The sequence below is a fragment of the Nycticebus coucang genome, chromosome 18, assembly GCF_027406575.1.
Source record: "Nycticebus coucang isolate mNycCou1 chromosome 18, mNycCou1.pri, whole genome shotgun sequence".
In the NCBI taxonomy this organism is placed as follows: Eukaryota; Metazoa; Chordata; class Mammalia; order Primates; family Lorisidae; genus Nycticebus; species Nycticebus coucang.
In genome coordinates, this window is record NC_069797.1 from 1,563,296 (window position 1) to 1,583,592 (window position 20,297).

Consider the following 20,297-nt stretch of genomic DNA (forward strand, 5'->3'; position numbering starts at 1 on the left):
GTGGGGAGTCTCTGGCTGAGGCTGGTCTCCAGGAGTTCTTGAGCTCAAGCAATCCACCTGCCTCAGCCTCCCCGACTGCTAGGATTACATGTCTGAGCCGTCGTGTGCTTACCAAGCCTGTTACAGGGATTGTTAATTTGGGGGCCAGCATGGTTCACTCTCGGGCTACACATTGTCTTAATCTTTGTTGCAATTAGTAAGTCTGTTGGGTTTTGTATATTAGTTGTTTAGTCAGAGACCAGGCAGATGTCTTTTTTTTTTTTTTTTTTTGTAGAGACAGAGTCTCACTTTATCACCCTTGGTAGAGTGCCGTGGCGTCACACAGCTCACAGCAACCTCCAACTCCTAGGCTTAGGCGATTCTCTTGCCTCAGCCTCCCAAGTAGCTGGGACTACAGGCGCCCGCCACAACGCCCGGCTATTTTTTTGTTGCAGTTTGGCCGGGGCCGGGCTTGAACCCACCACCCTCGGCATGTGGGGCCGGCGCCCTACCCGCTGAGCCACAGGCGCCGCCCTGCAGATGTCTTTTATTCTTATGTTTCCTTGGATTTTTCTTGGCTTTTGTAAATAAAATATATCCATTGATATTTCAATTTAAAAAAAACTAAAGTTGTATGGTCATAGCTAGTGCGACAGAGCCATTTTAAATAGTCGTGTTTACTAACAATCATCTTGTTTTGTTTTGGATGTAAACGGGGATGTTTCTAGTTCTTAACCTTCATGTTTGATGAAGGTCTTTTACATATTGAGGAAGCAAGTCCCCTAGGAAATTATTTTAATATCTTTTTCTGTTTATATGGTATAGAGTAAAAGCATTATTTATGGTTAAAAGTGGGTGCTTTAAAATAAGTGCATTATTAAAGATTGAATTATGAAATCTATTTTGATGCAACTTTTAATAATTGCATACTTTTTCCTATTTATCAAATTAGATATGCTGTTTACAAAATATAATCTCTGAACAGATGTTAACTATTGATATGTAAAATGTCAGAAATGTTGTGCTTTTTTTTTTTGTTTGTTTGTTTGTTTTCAGCAACATTCAGTGCCCTGATCCCTTCTTCAAAGCCTTCAGGGCCAAAAGTATTTTGGAATTCACAATTACTCGGATGTTAGTATGATAGTAAGGTGTATCCACCACGAGGTATATAACCTCCCTAATATGTCTGAGGTAATGCCTGGTCATCAAACACATGAGTATATCCATAGCAAAATACAAGATTTACACTAGTTTGAAGAAAGACAAAGTATAAATAACATTATTAGTTCATACATATTTTGCAGATTCGTAACAGGGAAAAAATTTTCATTAGAAAATGTTTTGGGATTTGAACTTGCAATGAAGGCATTGTGGATCATATAGGAAAATGGCTGAATTTGCAATACCCCGTTTCCTCAAAAATAAGACAGTGTCTTATATTAACGTGTGCTCCCAAAGATGTGCTAGGTCTTATTTTCAGGGGATGTCTTATCTTTCCTGTGAGTAGGTCTTATTTTCAGAGGATGTCTTATTTGGGGGAAAACAGGGTAGTAGTTATTTAATTCAATTATAAAGTTTAATATTTAGTTTTCCTCATATAGTTCACACAGAAATGTCAGGTTCTAGCACACATCTCTGAACTTCTCAGAGCTTGAGAACTTCAGGTTAGAGAAGTATTAATATGGATAAATTAATCAGTGTTTTTACCTGTAAATTATTAGCACATTAGCTTTTTTCCCAGAAAAGAAGTTCTTTGTTTTATTTATTACTGCTACTCATTTATTCTCCATTTGTTTCCCCCAACATCAAAGATAAGGTGACAGCAAGATAACCCACACTGGACATAGCATGTAGAAATGTGTGGAGTGTGAGCTCTGACCAGAGGCTGACCACAGACAGCCTCTAGAAAATGGGTTGCCTCAAAGAATAATTCAGGATGTCCTCAGAATGCAGGATAAACCAGTGAGGCATGTTTGGAATAATCTAGTCCACACCTTTGCAACCTGTTTCCACTGAATGTGTTTGGTTGTTTCTCTTTTTATTTTTGTTTTGTTTTGTGGTTTTTGGCTGGGGCTGGGCTTGAACCCGCCACCTCCGGCATATGGGACTGGTGCCCTACCCCTTTGAGCCACAGGCGCTGCCCTGGATGTGTTTGGTTGTAAATAAAATGAAAACCCAAATAATCAACATTGTCTCCTCAAAGAATAGAAAATCTGCAAGGAGGTGGTTCCTGGTGCTGGTTTAAGTGCCCACTGATGTCACCCAGGACTGGGCTCCCAATGTTCCTCCCACTATCCTCAGTGTGATGGTGTTTTGTCCTTTCTCCACTAGGGTATGGACAAGGAAGAAGCCAACCAGCCACTTCCTGCTGGTCCTGAACACAACTCATCTCAGTATTTCTGTCTGCCCTAGGAAGTTGACCTTTTTTCTCTTGATGAAAATTAACTCCCATCTTTCTTCTTGGGTCTTGTTCTTGTTTACTTCTCTCTTCAACAACCATGGACAGGTAGATATACATACATTCCAAAACCAAAGAAAGAAATCCATTCTCAGCAATATTAATTTTAGAATTTCTGGATCTTCTTGTTAATGCAAAAAAGATGAAACAATTAAATGCTATAATTATTGGGAAAAAGACATAAAAATGAATTTACTAACAAATAATGTTAACATATTTAAAAAAGTCAACTAAATATTTTAAAAATCAGCGAGATAAGCCAGGCAGAAAAAGAACTAAAAATGTACAGGTCAAAGCACCCAAGTGAACACACAAAATCTCTATCACTTTAACACATATTGCAAAATAAATTCCTTTCAAAGTAGAAATTATAAACACAAAATATTTGAGATTAATCTCATAGGAAATGCAGAGGACTTATGTTAAGATACATTTTGGAAAGAATTAGAGGTAAACTTACATAAATAAAAATGCTTACTATATTCCAGGATGCCAACGCCAATGTTCATCACTAGATATGATAAAAGTACAAATACGATTACAACAGAGTCTTTTTGGCAGCTTGGCCCTTAAACTTTGCTGTATACTTCCCTCCTCATCCAATATGAAGGAAAGAAATGGTAGCTATTTTTCACGAAAATAAATTGGGTTAAGCTCACATGAAGGAGAAATTCCTGCAGAAATTACTATAGGCAATCCCAGAGCTACAAACATCTATCTGAAGTATGACTTGCACTTACAAATGGAGGCTATTACATGTAATAGATGAATGTACCTGCTCCAACTTACATACAAATTAAACTTAAGGACAAACCTACGGAGCCTATCTTGTTTATAATCTGAAACTGCCTGTAATCTAAAACTATGCTTTTTCCAATAAATTTAGTCTTAAAAGCCATCAGTAGCATACAGTTGTAATCACAGAACTTTGACACCAAGGGATGGTGACAGAAGGAATCATTCTGTGATTCAGCAAGTTGGCATGATTTATTTTGGTAGGAGGTATGTGGGTTGTTCTGAGCAACTTTTTTCACCCAGAGGGGATTCTTTTTTTTTTTTTTTTTCTTTTTTTTTTTATTGTTGGGGATTCATTGAAGGTACAATAAGCCAGTTACACTGATTGCAATTGCTAGGTAAAGTCCCTCTTGCAATCATGTCCTGCCCCCATAAAGTGTGACACACACTAAGGCCCCACCCCACTCCCTCCCTCTCTCTTTCTGCTTCCCCCCCCCATAACCTTAATTGTCATTAATTGTCCTCATATCAAGATTGAGTACATAGGATTCATGCTTCTCCATTCTTGTGATGCTTTACTAAGAATAATGTCTTCCACTTCCATCCAGGTTAATACGAAGGATGTAAAGTCTCCATTTTTTTTAATGGCTGAATAGTATTCCATGGTATACATATACCACAGCTTGTTAATCCATTCCTGGGTTGGTGGGCATTTAGGCTGTTTCCACATTTTGGCGATTGTAAATTGAGCTGCAATAAACAGTCTAGTACAAGTGTCCTTATGATAAAAGGATTTCTTTCCTTCTGGGTAGATGCCCAGTAATGGGATTGCAGGATCGAATGGGAGGTCTAGGTTGAGTGCTTTGAGGTTTCTCCATACTTCCTTCCAGAAAGGTTGTACTAGTTTGCAGTCCCACCAGCAGTGTAAAAGTGTTCCCTTCTCTCCACATCCACGCCAGCATCTGCAGTTTTGAGATTTTGTGATGTGGGCCATTCTCTCTGGGGTTAGATGATATCTCAGGGATGTTTTGATTTGCATTTCTCTAATATATAGAGATGATGAACATTTTTTCATGTGTTTGTTAGCCATTCGTCTGTCGTCTTTAGAGAAAGTTCTATTCATGTCTCTTGCCCATTGATATAAGGGATTGTAGGCTTTTTCCATGTGGATTAATTTGAGTTCTCTATAGATCCTGGTTATCAAGCTTTTGTCTGATTGAAAATATGCAAATATCCTTTCCCATTGTGTGGGTTGTCTCTTTGCTTTGGTTATCGTCACCTTAGCTGTACAGAAGCTTTTCAGTTTAATGAAGTCCCATTTGTTCATTTTTGTTGTTGTTGCAATTGCCATGGCAGTCTTCTTCATGAAGTCTTCCCCCAGGCCAATATCTTCCAGTGTTTTTCCTATGCTTTCTTTGAGGATTTTTATTGTTTCGTGCCTTAAATTTAAGTCCTTTATCCATCTTGAATCAATTTTTGTGAGTGGGGAAAGGTGTGGGTCCAGTTTCAGTCTTTTACACGCAGACATCCAATTCTCCCAACACCATTTATTGAATAGGGAGTCTTTCCCCCAAGGTAAGTTCTTGTTTGGTTTATCGAAGATTAGGTGGTTGTAAGATGTTAGTTTCATTTCTTGGTTTTCCATTCGATTCCAAGTGTCTATGTCTCTGTTTTTGTGCCAGTACCAAGCTGTCTTGAGCACTATGGCTTTGTAGTACAGACTAAAATCTGATATGCTGATGCCCCCAGCTTTATTTTTGTTACTAAGAACGGCCTTAGCTATACGGGGTTTTTTCCGGTTCCATACAAAACGCAGAATCATTTTTTCCAAATCTTGAAAGTACGATGTAGGTACTTTGATAGGAATGGCATTGAATAGGTAGATTGCTTTGGGAAGTATAGACATTTTAACAATGTTGATTCTTCCCATCCATGAGCATGGTATGTTCTTCCATTTGTTAATATCCTCTGCTATTTCCTTTCTGAGGAGTTCATAGTTTTCTTTATAGAGGTCCTTCACCTCCTTCGTTAGGTATATTCCTAGGTATTTCATTTTCTTTGAAACTATGGTGAAGGGAGTTGTGTCCTTAATTAGCTTCTCCTCTTGACTGTTATTGGTGTATACAAAGGCTACTGACTTGTGGACATTGATTTTATATCCTGAAACATTACTGTATTTTTTGATGACTTCTAGGAGTCTTGTGGTTGAGTCTTTGGGGTTCTCTAAGTATAAGATCATGTCGTCAGCAAAGAGGGAGAGTTTGACCTCCTCTGCTCCCATTTGGATTCCCTTTATTTCCTTGTCTTGCCTAATTGTATTGGCTAGAACTTCCAGCACTATGTTGAATAGTAAAGGTGACAGAGGACAACCTTGTCTGGTTCCAGTTCTAAGAGGAAAAGCTTTCAGTTTTACTCCATTCAGTAAAATATTGGCTGTGGGTTTGTCATAGATAGCTTCAATCAGTTTTAGAAATGTGCCACCTATGCCTATACTCTTCAGTGTTCTAATTAGAAAAGGATGCTGGATTTTATCAAATGCTTTTTCTGCATCTATTGAGAGGATCATGTGATCTTTATTTTTGCCTCTGTTAATATGGTGGATAACGTTTATGGACTTGCGTATGTTGAACCAGCCTTGCATCCCTGGGATGAAGCCTGCTTGATCATGATGAATGACTTTTTTGATGATAAGCTGTAATCTATTGGCTAGGATTTTGTTGAGAATTTTTCCATCTATATTCATGAGTGAGATTGGTCTGAAATTCTCCTTTTTGTTTGGGTCTTTTCCTGGTTTTGGTATCAGGGTGATGTTTGCTTCATAGAATGTGTTGGGGAAGATTCCTTCTTCCTCAATTTTTTGGAATAATTTCTGCAGTACAGGAATAAGCTCTTCCTTGAAGGTTTGATAGAATTCTGGAGTGAAGCCATCTGGACCAGGGCATTTTTTAGTTGGAAGCTTTTTTATTGTTTCTTTGATCTCAGTGCTTGAAATTGGTCTGTTCAGGAGGTCTATTTCTTCCTGGCCAAGTCTAGGGAGAGGGCGTGATTCCAAATATTGATCCATTTCCTTCACATTGTCAAATTTCTGGGCATACAGTTTCTGGTAGTATTCAGAGATGATCTCTTGTATCTCTGTGGGATCAGTTATTTCCCTTTTATCATTTCTGATTGAGGTTACTAGAGATTTTACTTTTCTATTTCTAGTTAGTCTGGCCAATGGTTTATCTATTTCATTTATTTTTTCAAAAAACCAACTCCTTGTTTCATTAATTTTCTGAATGATTCTTTTGTTTTCAATTTCATTGATCTCTGATTTGATTTTGGAGATTTCTTTTCTTCTACTGAGTTTAGGCTTAGATTGTTCTTCTTTTTCCAATTCCATAAGGTCTCTTGTGAGATTGTTGATGTGCTCTCTGTCTGTTTTTCGAATGTAGGCATCTAAAACGATGAATTTTCCTCTCAAAACTGCTTTTGCAGTATCCCACAGGTTTTGGTAGCTTGTGTCTTCATTGTTGTTATGCTTAAGGAAGTTAGTGATTTCCTGTTTGATTTCTTCCTTCACCCATCTGTTATTCAACAGAAGATTGTTTAATTTCCATGCCTTTGGATGGGGTCGAGCATTTTTGTTAGAGTTGAGTTCCACCTTTAGTGCCTTATGGTCTGAAAAGATACAAGGTAAAATTTCAATTCTTTTGATTCTGTTGATATTTGTTTTGTGTCCCAGGATATGATCAATTTTGGAGAATGTTCCATGGGGTGATGAGAAGAATGTATATTCTTTATCTTTGGGGTGGAGTGTTCTATATGCGTCTATCAAGCATAATTGTTCTAGGGTCTCATTTAAATCTCTTATATCTTTGTTTAATTTCTGATTAGAGGATCTGTCCAGCTCTGTAAGAGGTGTGTTAAAGTCCCCTGTTATGATGGTATTATCAGATATCATATTGCTCAGACTGAGTAAGGTCTGTTTCAAGAATCTGGGAGCATTTAAATTTGGTGCATAGATATTTAGAATTGAAATGTCTTCTTGTTGTAGTTTTCCCTTGACCAATATAAAGTGACCATCTTTGTCTTTTTTGACTTTAGTTGCTTTAAATCCACATGTATCTGAAAATAAGATTGCAACTCCTCTTTTCTTCTGAATTCCATTTGCCTGAAAAATTGTCTTCCAACCCTTGACTCGGAGCTTTAATTTGTCTTTTGAAGCCAGGTGTGTTTCTTGCAGACAGCAAATGGATGGCTTGTGTTTTTTAATCCAGTCAGCCAATCTATGTCTCTTCAGTGGGGAATTCAAGCCATTAACATTTATGGAGATAATTGATAAGTGTGGTAGTATTCTATTCGTCTTATTTGGTGAGAGTCCATTGCTTAGTTTTATCTTTTGCATCAGTGTGGAGGTTAGGTTCTGTCCTTTGATTTCTGAGTTCTTACTTTGCTGCTGATCCATTGTGGTGGTCAGTGTGCAGAACAGGTTGAAGTATTCCCTGTAGAGCTGGTCTTGTTGTGGTGAATTTCCTCAATGTTTGTATATCCGTAAATGATTTGATTTCTCCATCAATTTTGAAGCTTAGCTTAGCAGGGTACAGAATTCTGGGCTGAAAATTGTTCTGTTTAAGTAGATTAAAGGTAGATGACCATTGTCTTCTTGCTTGGAAAGTTTCATTAGAGAAATCTGAGGTCACTCTGATGGATTTGCCCCTGTAGGTCAACTGGCACTTACTCCTGGCAGCTTGCAGAATCTTTTCTTTTGTCTTGACTTTGGACAGGTTCATCACAATGTGTCTTGGAGAAGCTCGGTTAGAGTTGAGGCGACCTGGGGTCCGATAGCCCTCTGAAAGCAGTGTGTCAGAATCTTTGGTGATGTTTGGGAAATTTTCTTTTATAATATTCTCTAGTATGGCTTCCATTCCTCTGGGGCATTCTTCTTCCCCTTCTGGAATTCCTATAACTCGTATGTTGGAACGTTTCATAAAGTCCCATAATTCTGACAGTGAACGTTCTGCTTTCTCTCTCTTCTTTTCTGCCTCTTTTACTATCTGAGTTATCTCAAAAACTTTGTCTTCTACCTCTGCAATTCTTTCTTCTGCATGGGCTAACCTGTTGCTGATACTTTCCATTGCATCTTTAAGTTCCCTGATTGACTGTTTCATTTCCTTCAGCTCTGCTATATCCTTTTTATATTCTTCATATCGTTCATCTCTGATTTGATTCTGTTTTTGGATTTCCTTTTGGTTATTTTCCACTTTATTAGCAGTTTCCTTCATTGTTTCCATCATTTCTTTCATTGTTTTCAACACGTGTATTCTAAATTCCCTTTCTGTCATTCCTAACATTTCTGTATAGGTGGAATCCTCTGCAGTAGCTACCTCATGGTCCCTTGGCGGGGTTGTTCTGGACTGGTTCTTCATGTTGCCTGGAGTTTTCTGCTGATTCTTCCTCATGAGTGATTTCTTTTATCTGTTTCCTTGCCCTAATTTTCCTTTCACTTCCTCTTGCTCTTTAAGTTCTTGTGCCTGTGGAAGTTGTGGGCGGGTTTAGACGGGTTGAACACACACGACCTCTTGCCGGTTTTCCACTGTTTTAGTCCTCCTCTTGGGGTCCAGAAGTCTCTCGCTGACTCCCTGTATCCTCACAGGAGTGATGATAGGCAGTTCCCACCAGCCAGAGATGCCTGGAGTCCTATCTCCCCAGACTCACGGTGCCCAGATGCAAGGAAGCTGCCACTCGGCTGCCATCTTGCTCCGCCCCCCCAGAGGGGATTCTTATGCTGCCCACAATGAAGGTCATGGAATAAGTGGGAGATGGATCCACATCTGCCTGTGTAACTTGAATCCACCATATCTGGAGCTCGTTCACACATTACACCTTGGGACCTCTGGGTTGTCCCCTTGCTGTACCTATAACCCTTTGGCCATGCCTCTGAGACTACAGTTGAGACTATGTGGCCCTTCCTGCTCAGTAAGTGGGTCCCTGCTCATCATGGGGCATCCCCCTCCTAAGGAGTGATTCTGAGTCAGCTCCACAGGGGTCATCTGGAGCCTACAGGGCCTGGTTACCTCTAGGAGTCCTCACATCGTGACTCATCATGACTGAGCGAGAGACTTGAGAGCAGAGCTGGGAGGAGCAGGAAAGGGTTGTCACATAAGATGTATTTTTGGCACAAATCACAGAATATGCCACCATTCATTGACTTAATTGCATTAAATATGGAGGCAAGGGCTTCTAGGGCTGACTGCTGGGCTCAACTATAGCTAGTAGCTAGGTACTACTGTATATCTTTGGCTCACCCTCCTCAGCATATTATCCTGATTTTTCCTAAGGCTCACGTCCTTGTGGTCTCAAGTGGTTGTCATAGATACAAGTGTTGAATGTAACCACAAAACATTTGGCTGAAGAAATTGGCATCAAGGAGTGTGATTGTTTTCTAGTGCCACTGTAACAAATTATCAGAACTTTATGGCTTGAAGTGATTCCGATTTATTATCTCACAACTCTGGAGGTCAGAATTCCAAAATGTATCTTACTGGGATAACATCAAGGTGTAGTCAGGGTTGCGTTTATTCTTGGGAGTCTAGGAAACAATTCATGCCTTTGCTTTTTCCAGTTTCTGGAAACCACCTATCTCCCTTGGCTTATGGCCCCATCCTGATATTTAAACCCATCACTGCACTATGTTCATATCTTTCTTGGACTCCAACATCTGATTATGTCATCATGTTGCTTTCTGTGATCCTAACTCCTACCTTGCATTATACAAGGACATTCGTGATTGTGTTGGTCCTACCACAAGTAAGGATATCTCCCCATCTGAAGACCCTTCATGACATCTGCAAAGTCCCTACTGCAATTTGAAGTAACATGCACAGACTCCAGGGATTAGGATGTGGACATCTGTGAGGAATACACATTACTCTTCCTGCCACAAGGAAGGGATAAAACAATTTCAGAAGTTTTGTCTGTTGTAGACTTGCTCAGGCCCCAGTAGCCAGGATTGACACATCTGTGTCCTGACCTTGAGAAAAGCTGGAAAAGAGCATGGCTGGTATTTTGGCATCTGAGCAAAGAGGGTGGGAGGCACAGCCACAGTAACTTGCACAAAAATCTGCTTAGAGCACATCTGCCCTGGAAGCCTCTTTGTGTTACCCATATAGGGCCACAAACTGGATCTCAGTGCAGCTCATGTCAGAACTCTGGATTTGCTGTAGGCAGAGATCTGGAATGAAATGAAGTCTCAACATCCAGGTAGCAGCTAGCAAGTGGAGACCCAGATTGAGGATTTGATGGGAATCTTGGAAAGGAAAGGTAGCATTGCACTAATGTAAAGGGAAAAACATGAGGTCTTGCTTGGATTTTTAAGAAAGCCAGCATTTTTAAAGAGTTCTCATGTAGGGAGAGAGAGAGAGGAGAACTTTCAGGCTCATGTGGGAGACCTTTCCACATATCCAGTTACCCTTTTAGGCAGCAATGGGTGAGGTGGCCCCTTGAGCTCAGCCCCAGAGGATGAGTTCAGTGGGCAGAGTCACATGGCCTCATTCCATGACCATGGCCAGAGTAATTAATCCAGGGATGTATGAGCACCTTGGACCAAACAAGTCAGTGTAAGGCACTCTCCTGCCCATGGCAATTGGATCAAAAGTATGATTTGGAGCAATGGCTAATGCCTGTAATCCCAACACTCTGGGAGGTTGAAGCGGATAGATTACTTAAACTCAGAAACTCAAGACCAGCCTGAGCAAGAGTGAGACCCCATCTCTACTAAAAATAGAAAAAAACTAGCTGTGCCTTGTGGCTGGCACCTATAGTGCCAGCTACTTGGGAGGCTGAGGCAAGAGGATCACTTGGGCCCAAGAGATTGAGGTTGCTGTGAGCTATGATGCCATGGTACTCTACCCAGAGAGACAGACTGAGACTCTCTCTTAATTAATTAATAGTTAAATAAAATTGCAGCATGGGTACTCTGTATCTTGTCAACTGGCATATAGTTTTGTTGTTGTTGTTGTTGTTGCATTTTGGCCAGGGTTGGGTTCGAACCTGCCACCCTCAGTATATAGGGCCAACACCCTACTCACTGAGCCACAGGCACCACCCAACTGGCACATAGTTTAAAAAGTCTGTTTTTGTTTTTGTTTTTGTTTTGAGACAGAGTCTCACTATATCACCTTCAGTAGAGTGCCATGGCATCACAGGTCACAGCAACCTCAAGCTCTTGAGCTTAAGTGATTCTCTTGTATCAGCCTCCCAAGTAGCTGGGACTACAGGCACCTGCCACAACTCCTGGCTGTTGTTGTTGTTGTTGTCACTGTTGTTTGGCAGGCCCAGGCCAGGTTCGAACTCTCCAGCTCCAGTATATATGGCTGGAACCCTAGCCACTGAGCTACAGGCGCCAAGCCAGTTTTAAAAGTCTTTAAATTAAAGGGTGAGATGTAATCCTAATCCACTTCTTTCTCCAACCCCAATATCTCATACTTCAATTTGAAAACATATGTAGTATACATAGGCATAAGTCCTAATATTTAAAGCTCAGTGAATTTTATATATATAGACATGTATATATATATACATTTGTGGATATATACAAATATATATGTACATGTATATATACAGGATGGACACATCTGTGTCCTGACCTTGAGAAAAGATGGAAAAGAGCATGGCTGGTATTTTGGCATCTGAGCAAGGAGGGTGGGAGGCACAGCCACAGTAAATTGCACAAAAATCTACTTAGAACGCATCTCTCCTTGACGCCTCTTTGAGTTACCCATATAAGGCCACAAACTGGATTTCAGTGAAGCTGAAATCATCACTCCAGTCAAGAAAAAATATATTTTAAAAAATAGCCAGAGTGAGACTTCATCTCTAATAATAGCCAGGCATTGTGGTGGGCACCAGGCTGAGGCAAGAAAATCACCTGAGCCCAAGAGTTTGAAGTTGCTGTGAGCTATGATGTCATGGCATTCTACCAAGGGTGATAAAGTGAGACTGTCTAAAAAAAAAGGAAACTGTACCACTTCCTGTGCAGTATCATCTCCAAGAGGTTACCAATGTCTGTTTATCACAATCAACTAGTTTTTTTTTTTGAGGCAGAGTCTTACTTAGTTTTCCTCAGTAGAGTCCTGTGGCATCACAGCTCACAGCAACCTCCAGCTCTTGGGCTTAGGTGATTCTCTTGCCTCAGCCTCCCAAGTAGCTGGGATTACAGGTGCCTGCCACAACACCCAGCTATTTGTTGTTGTCGTTGTTGTTGTTGTTGTTGCAGTTTGGCCGAGGCTGAGTTTGAACATGCCACCCTTGGTATACGGGGCTGACACCCTACTCACTGAGCCACAGGCGCCACCCAGTTTTTTGTTCTTTTTGAGACAGAATGTCACTCTGTTGTCCTGGGTAGAGTTCTGTGGCAACATAGCTCACACCAACCTCAAACTCTTGAGCTCAAGTGATTTTCCTGCTGCAGCCTCTCATATAGTTGGGAAAAAGTAGCTGGGCTAGTTTCTCTATTTTTAGCAGAGATGGCATCTGGCTCTTGGTGAGGCTGATCTCAAACTCCTGAGCGCAGGCAATCCACCTGCCTCAGCCTCCCAGAGTGCTAGGATTACAGGTGTGAACCCCAGTGCCTGGCCCATCAACTAGTTTTTCCTGCTTTCAGACTTCTTATAATTGGAACCATGCAGTCTATATTTTTTTATGCCTATCCTCTTTCACTCAAAATAATTCTTTTGAGATTTATCCAAGTTGCTACATATATCAGTAGTCAATTCTTTTTAAATTGCATAGTAATATTCCATTATGTGGATGTACCAAATTTTATTTGCCTGTTTTATTAATGATGGATTTCTGGGCTGTATATGTTTTGTCACTGTTATAACTAAAGCTTCTTGGTGTATGACCTTCCTCCTATATGTCTTTTGAAGACATGACTTATACTTCTGTTATGAGTAATTACTGTTATGTTATCTTGGGGAAATTATTACAGAAGGAATATAGTGTTTGAACTGTTGCAATTGTTTCTTCATACATGAGTTATAGTTTTGTTGAGCATAAGATTCTGAAATCAGAGTCATTTTATTTCTGGAATATTTACTTGTCTTCTAATGTCCAGGGTTTCAGAAAAGATAGCCAATGCTGCTCAGACCCTCTGCTTTTTGTGAGGGAGTTGGGTTGGAACTAGTGACGTCTGTGTTATCATCACAGACATGCCAATGGCAGTAGTAATATGAATTTTGAATCCTACTTGAACACTGGCAATGCCTTTAGAAAGCATCTCTTTATGATACATCTGTGTAAGTTAAAAATACAATGTCATTGGTGAAACATTGGTAAGATAGTATAAATCTCTCACATTTGTTTGAATGACAACATTTGGATTAATTAGGGAAAAAAAGGATGGCATAGCCTCTGGCCCGCTTCTATAAATATTGTAAAACTATACATATCTGATCCCAGTGATGTTAAAAGATAGACAATTTCTTCCTTGATTCATATATGATGTACAAAGATAAGTATGTTGTTGTCACTGATAACATTTACATTTGATTATCTATGGCAACCATGTCTATGTGACATTGTCCATTAGGCATAGACACTGAAACCCCATTAAATGCTCCTATGGCAAATTAAAGATACATCTAGAGTAGAACTGCTAAAAACCTGTTATGTGAGTGCAGAAAGTCACAAGTACAGACTTACTATGTTCAGGTACTTCTTTTTTTTTTTTTTTTTTTTTTTTCAGTTTTTTGCCGGGTCCGAGCTTGAACCCGCCACCTCTGGTACATGGGCCGGCGCCCCACTCCTTTGAGGCACAGGCACCGCCCTATTCAGGTACTTCTAATTTCTACTTCAAAAGTAACTTGTGTACTTTGCCTCTTTCATGGTTTTTCTTTGATGTCAAACAAAATGGAATTACAACAAATATATTTTCCATGTTGATTTTGTTCACTGAAATTTTCTTATCTCTATGATTTTTTGGGTGTCAAATAAAGTAAAAGCCATGGTTGCAAGCTTGCCAACAATGACTATATTTGTAGTGCTCTCCAGTATGAGTCCTCTCATGCTGAATAATGTGAGAACACCTCCTGAAGTCTCTTCCACACTGATAGCATATATATGGGCTTTCCCCAGTATGAGTTCTCTGCTGCTGCATCATAAGAGCTAAGCAAAATATGAAGCCTTTCTCATGATGACAACATCCATTATTTTTCTCTTTAGTGTACATTCCTTGATTTTGAGTAAGGGAGGACCAAAGTGTGAAACTTTTCCCTGAATGAACACATTCAAAGAGTTTCTCTCCCGTGGACGTATATATATATATATATATATATATATATTTTTTTTTTTTTTTGAGACAGAGTCGCACTCTCTTGACCTGAGTAGAGTGCCCCATCATCAGCCTACCTCACAGCAAACTATGGGGATCAAGTGATCTTCCTGCCTTAGCTTCCCAAGTAGCTGGGACTACAGGTGCTTTCAATGATACGTGGCTATGGGCAGTCCTTTAAAAAAAGTTTTCTAAATTTACAGCAAATACAGACTGTCTCATAAGTATAAATTATTTCATGCTGAATAAAGGGTAATTTATGCCTACAGCCATTTACCAGAGATTATATAAATTGAATTGTTCTCTTGTATGTTCTAAAACATACTGAGAAAAATATTTTCCAGTATCTCCTGTGAGAATTTGCTCATAGTTCAAATGGGCTGAGCTCTGTTTTAAGAATTCTGTACATTTAGGGCTGCGCCTGTGGCTCAAGGAGTAGGGCGCCAGTCCCATATGCCGGAGGTGGTGGGTTCAGGCCCAGCCCCGGCCAAAGAAAAAAAAAAAGAATTCTGTACATTTATTACCATTATAGGATTTCTCTCCAGTTGGACTTCTCTGATGTCAGAAATAATATATATTTTCCTTTCGAAGTATTGTATAAACTTGTTCTGTTAAGTTGAAGGCTAATTCATGCTACTGATCAGTTATGGTTCTCCTTGAAAGAGGCAGTTGTTTGTACTTTGAAATCTTATTAGAGTCTAAGCATCCTAAAAGTTTGGCAATGAATTTTTTCACTATTTCTACATAACTGAATGGGTTCATTTTTTTCCTGAGTATGTGAGCTTCTTTATAAGTTGCCCAGTGGTATGATTTGCAGGTCTTATTTCTTTTTTTTTAATTTTTATTTTACTTTTTTTTGTAGAGACAGAGTCTCACTGAACCGCCCTCCAGTAGAGTGCCGTGGTGTCACATGGCTCACAGCAACCTCTAACTCTTGGGCTTATGCGATTCTCTTGCCTCAGCCTCCCAAGCAGTTGGGACTACAGGCGCCTGCCACAATGCCCAGCTATTTTTTGTTGTTGTTGTTGTTGTTGCAGTTTGGCCGGGGCTGGGCTTGAACCCGCCACCCTCAGCATGTGGGGCCAGCGCCCTACTCACTGAGCCACAGGTGCATCCTGAAGGTCTTATTTCTAATTGAAAGAATTGTCTTTACTTTTGCTTTTCATATATATATATATATATATACATACATACACACACACACACACATATTTTTTTTTAGACCAAGTCTAATCTGTTGCCCTGGTAGAGTGCTATGATTTCATAGCTCACAGCAACCTCAAATGCTTGGGCTCAAGTGATCCTTTCACCTCAGCCTCCCAAGTAGCTAGGACTACAGACACCCACCACAATGCCTGGCTAGTTTTACCATTTTTAGTAGAGACAGGGTTTCACTCTTGCTCACGCTTGATTACAGGTATGAGCCACTAATTTCTGTAATAACACTTTTCATACCTTTCCCTCTAATTTAAAATATGTATTTGTGGTCTTTGTAAGTGTTATAATGGTGATGAGCATTGATTTTTTTTCATGTTGATACTACAGTATGACACAGCAAGAAAATCCTCTTCAGCGGAAATAGGACAATATTGTAATTCTCAAACCTCATTAAAAAAATCTGTTTTCTTCCATCAGCATTCACTTGGTCTACTTTGACATGATTAACTGTTAATCAGACAGAATTAAAAAATGCTGTTGATGGGAGGCTGAGGCAGGAGAATCACCTAAGCCCAGGAGCTGGAGGTTGCTGTGAGCTGTGATGCCATGTAACTACACCAAGTGTGACAAAGTGTGACACTGTCTCTAAAAAAAAAAAAAATGCTGTTGAGCTGTGCAGTAGAATTGAAAAATTCTACTTCTAGAGGTGTACTCAGAGGAGGGGGCCTGAAGAATGGCTCCTCTGTTTAAACACTCTCAACAGGAATCTGAAGTCATTGTGATGACAAGCACAAAATTTGTGGCCTCCCTAGGAACAAATTCTCTACATGTGAAGAAGAAGAAAAAAACTAATGAAATATATGTTGTGGGTGTATGGCTGATTATTGTATAATTCTTTCAACTGCATATTAAAATAAAATTGAAAAATTATCTAATAAATTATTTGGAAAAAAATTAAGTTCTTTAAACACAGTGGACAATTGTTAAAAGCTGAAAACAAACTCAGGTACTTGATCCCCATGAACTGTCTCTCACTAGTCTTTTGCAGTAGTGGTGTCAGTCAGGAGGTAGAAGTTAGAACTAAATCAGGGGCATAGCCTCTGTCAATTCAGCCCTAAAGTGTTAATTGTGCCAGTCAATCTGAGAGGATTATTTCATTAAAATTTATTTTATTCTTTGGTATCTTAAATACATTCATCTTAAAAATAAAATGAAAACATAAAAGACAAAGATGTATCAGTAAAAATAAAAGGACATGTTCCATAAAGTTTGGATTCAGTCAAAAGGCTGCAGTTGAAGACCTAGAAGGCCATATGTTCCCCATCTTTGATCTAAATCTAACTGGGTTTATTGCCTGATAAAACAAGAAATCCAGCATTTTCAAACGAATTTTAACAGACTCTAAAATCTCACAACATAATACTCAAGTTATTCAAGACAATCTGAAGTTATTTGGCATAAAAAGAACCAGGCAAATCTTAATAATGACTATTGTTGTGGAAAATGACTTTTGATTGATGCCAACTGCAAGACGAAACAGATGTTGCAATTACCAAAGTCTTTAACACAGATATTACAGCTCTTCTCCTTGATGTAAAGGTAAAAAAAAAAAAAAACTTGAAATGAATGAGAAGATAGAATTCTCTGAAGGAAAACAAAGTATAAAAAAGAACCACATGATAAATACAGTATCTGAAATAAAGAATTCACTAGATGTCTCAATGGCAGAAGAAGACAACAGAGGAAAGAGTCAGTGGACTTAAAGCTAAATCCATAGAAATTATACAATCTGAAGGACAGAAAAAAACATTGAAAATAATGAATAGAGCCTTAGAGACCTATAGAACAATATCAAAATATCTGATACTCTGCCAGGCACAATGGCTCACACCTGTAATCTCAGCACTCTGGGAGGTGAGTTTAGGAGTTAGAGATCAACCTGAACTAGAGTAACACCCTTCCTCTACTAAAAACAAAAAAACTAGGGCAGCACTTGTGGCTCAAAGAAGTAGGGTGCCAGCCCCATATGCTGGAGGTGGTGAATTCAAATCCAGCACTGGCCAAAAACTGCAAAAAACAACAACAAAAGAAGAGTAAAACAGAAAAACTAGCTGGGCATTTTGGTGAAAACCTGTAGTCCCAGCTACTCAGGAGCCTGAGGCAGAACAATCACTTGAGCCCAGGAGTTTGAGATTGCTGTGAGCCATGATGATGCCAGGCACTCAACCCCAGAGCAACAGAGTGAGATTCTGTCTCAAAAAAACAAACAAACAAAATCTAAAACTCAAGCCATTAAAGCATCACAAGGAAAGGAAAAAGAGATTGGTACAGGAAAAATACTTGCAGAAAATAATGGCTAAAACCTTCTCAAGTAAAAGAGATAAATTTTACAGAATCAAGAAGCTCAGTGATTTTCAATAGAAAATCATAGCCAGACACTTCATAATCAGATTGCCAAGAACAACAAAAAAGAAATAGAAGGAAAGAAAGCAATCAGAAAAAATTACACATATCCTGTCAGTGAACAATATTTGAAGTGTTGGTAGATTTTACATTATATACAATAGAGAATAGAAGAGAGACGAAAATATTTTTAAAGTTCTGAAAGGAAAAATCTCAAAGGTTTATACCCAGAAAAAAAAATACTTTTCAAGAATGAAGGAAAGAAAGGGATTCTCAGATGAAGAAAAACTAAGATAATTCATTACCAGCATACGTGCTCTATAAAAAGTCTGAGGGGGAGTCTGCAGGATGAAGGGAAATGATACCAGAGGGATTCCTGGAACTTTAGGAATGAAGATACAGCAACAGAAATAATAAATATCTAAGTAAATATCAATATAATAATTTTTCTCTTACCTTCTTTAAAATATGCATGGATGAAAGCAAAAATTATAAAATTGCCTGCTCATTTTTCAATGTATATAGATGTACTACATATACATATAACTGTAAGTCCTCTAAATTTTACAGGATATGTTAAATCTTAACTATAAGTAGACTGAAAACTTAGATATGTATATCATAATTCCTAAAGCGACCATTAGAGAAAAAACAATGTATGTCTTTGTCCATGCAGGCTGCTATAACAAAAAATACTGCAAACTAGTTTACTTGTAAAACAACAAAAATTTATTTCTCACAATTCTATAGGCTAGGAAGTATAAGATCAAGGCACTGGCACCTTATGGTTCATATATGATACCTTCTTTCTGTGTCCTCATGTGGAGCAAGGGAGAAGGATTTCTCTGAGGTCTCAATAATCCCATTCTCATAGGTGTCTATCCTCATGATGCAGTCACCTCTCATAGTCTCCTACCTCCAAATACCTTTATATTGGGGGTTAGGCTTTAACGTATGAATTGTGTTGGCTCAGCATCCATAGCTCAGTCGTTACAGTGCCAGCCACATACACTAAGGCTGGTGGGTTCGAGCCCAGCCTGGGACTGCTAAATAACGATTATAACAATAAACAAAAATAGCTGGGCATTGTGGCGGGTACCTGTAATCCCAGCTACTTGGGATGCTGAGGCAAAAGAATCACTTAAGCCCAAGAGTTTGTGTTTGCTGTGAGCCGTGATGCCCCGGCACTCTACCGAGGGTAACATAATGAGATGCTGTCTCAATGCCCCACCCCCACCGAAAAACAAACAAAAAACATATGAATTACGTTTGGGGAGCACAAACATTCTGTCCATTCAATCCATTGCAATCACAATCAGTAAAAAGTGATACAGGTCAGATGCAGTGGATGACACCTATGATCCTAGTAAGAGGGACCCTGAGGCAGGTGGATTGTTTGGGTTCAGTTGTTTGAGACCAGGTTGAGCAAGAGAGAGACCCTGCTTCTACTAAAAATAGAAAAACTTGCCCTGCATTGTGGCCCATGCCTGTAATCCCAGCTACAAGGGAGGCTGAGGCAAGAGGATTGCTCAAGCCCAAGAGTTTGAGGTTGCTGTGAACTATGATACCCACATAGAAAAATTACATAAATTGTTAAATAAGAGATAACAGATGGTAAACTCGCTTGGCTAGCCAGTCCAAATGTCAATTTTTCAGCTATCTAAACTCAATTTGCTTTTGTTCTCCTTTTCATTAAAATAAAATACATTTATGCTTCTAGTTAAAACAAAGGAATATTAAGTGTCCTACAAAAACCAGGTAACTCAATTAACTAGATAGGCTATACAGAGAAAACAATCTGAAAATATCAAAAAGTAACCAAAGCAGCCAGTACTAAAGGGACAAAAATTCTGGAGGGAAAGAAAATGAATCAAGGTGAGCCCTCTACTCTGCCAATTTTTTATCTTGAAGTACTGGTCCAATCCCTGCACACAATTATGACTCACAGAAAACAATGCCCTAGAAGAAGCAATGGATAAAGTTCAGCTTCTAGTCATGAAAAAACATCGTGCAAATAAGGACTAAAAGGAAAATTCCCTAACAAAGGGAATTACAAATCCTACTGCAAAACTCAGATTGGTAATGAAACACTGAATGTTCCCATAGAAAAGTATACACACTTTAACAGCTTTTATTTAACATTATCCTGAAGGAAGCTTATATCTTTCAGTCTACTTTCTTGCCATTCATTACACAAGGCAAGAAAACAGACTGAAAGGTATAAATCTCTGGAAAGGAATACATAAATATATC

At 39.1% G+C, this 20,297-nt stretch overlaps 1 protein-coding gene and 1 non-coding gene across 2 annotated transcripts in view; one reads left to right on the forward strand and one right to left on the reverse strand.

Annotated features, from left to right (window-relative positions):
- Positions 1 to 10,311: 10,311 nt before the first annotated feature.
- Positions 10,312 to 20,297, reverse strand: part of LOC128570210 (alpha-mannosidase 2-like) — a 104,328-nt gene continuing 94,342 nt past the window's right edge. The window contains exon 9 of the mRNA XM_053569156.1: positions 10,312 to 10,485. Within this exon, the coding sequence (XP_053425131.1) occupies positions 10,312 to 10,485 (174 nt within the window). The remainder of the gene's footprint in view (positions 10,486 to 20,297) is intronic.
- Positions 16,345 to 16,472, forward strand: LOC128571483 (small nucleolar RNA SNORA11). Its single transcript, XR_008375889.1, has one exon. It is a non-coding gene; the product is annotated as a small nucleolar RNA SNORA11 (small nucleolar RNA).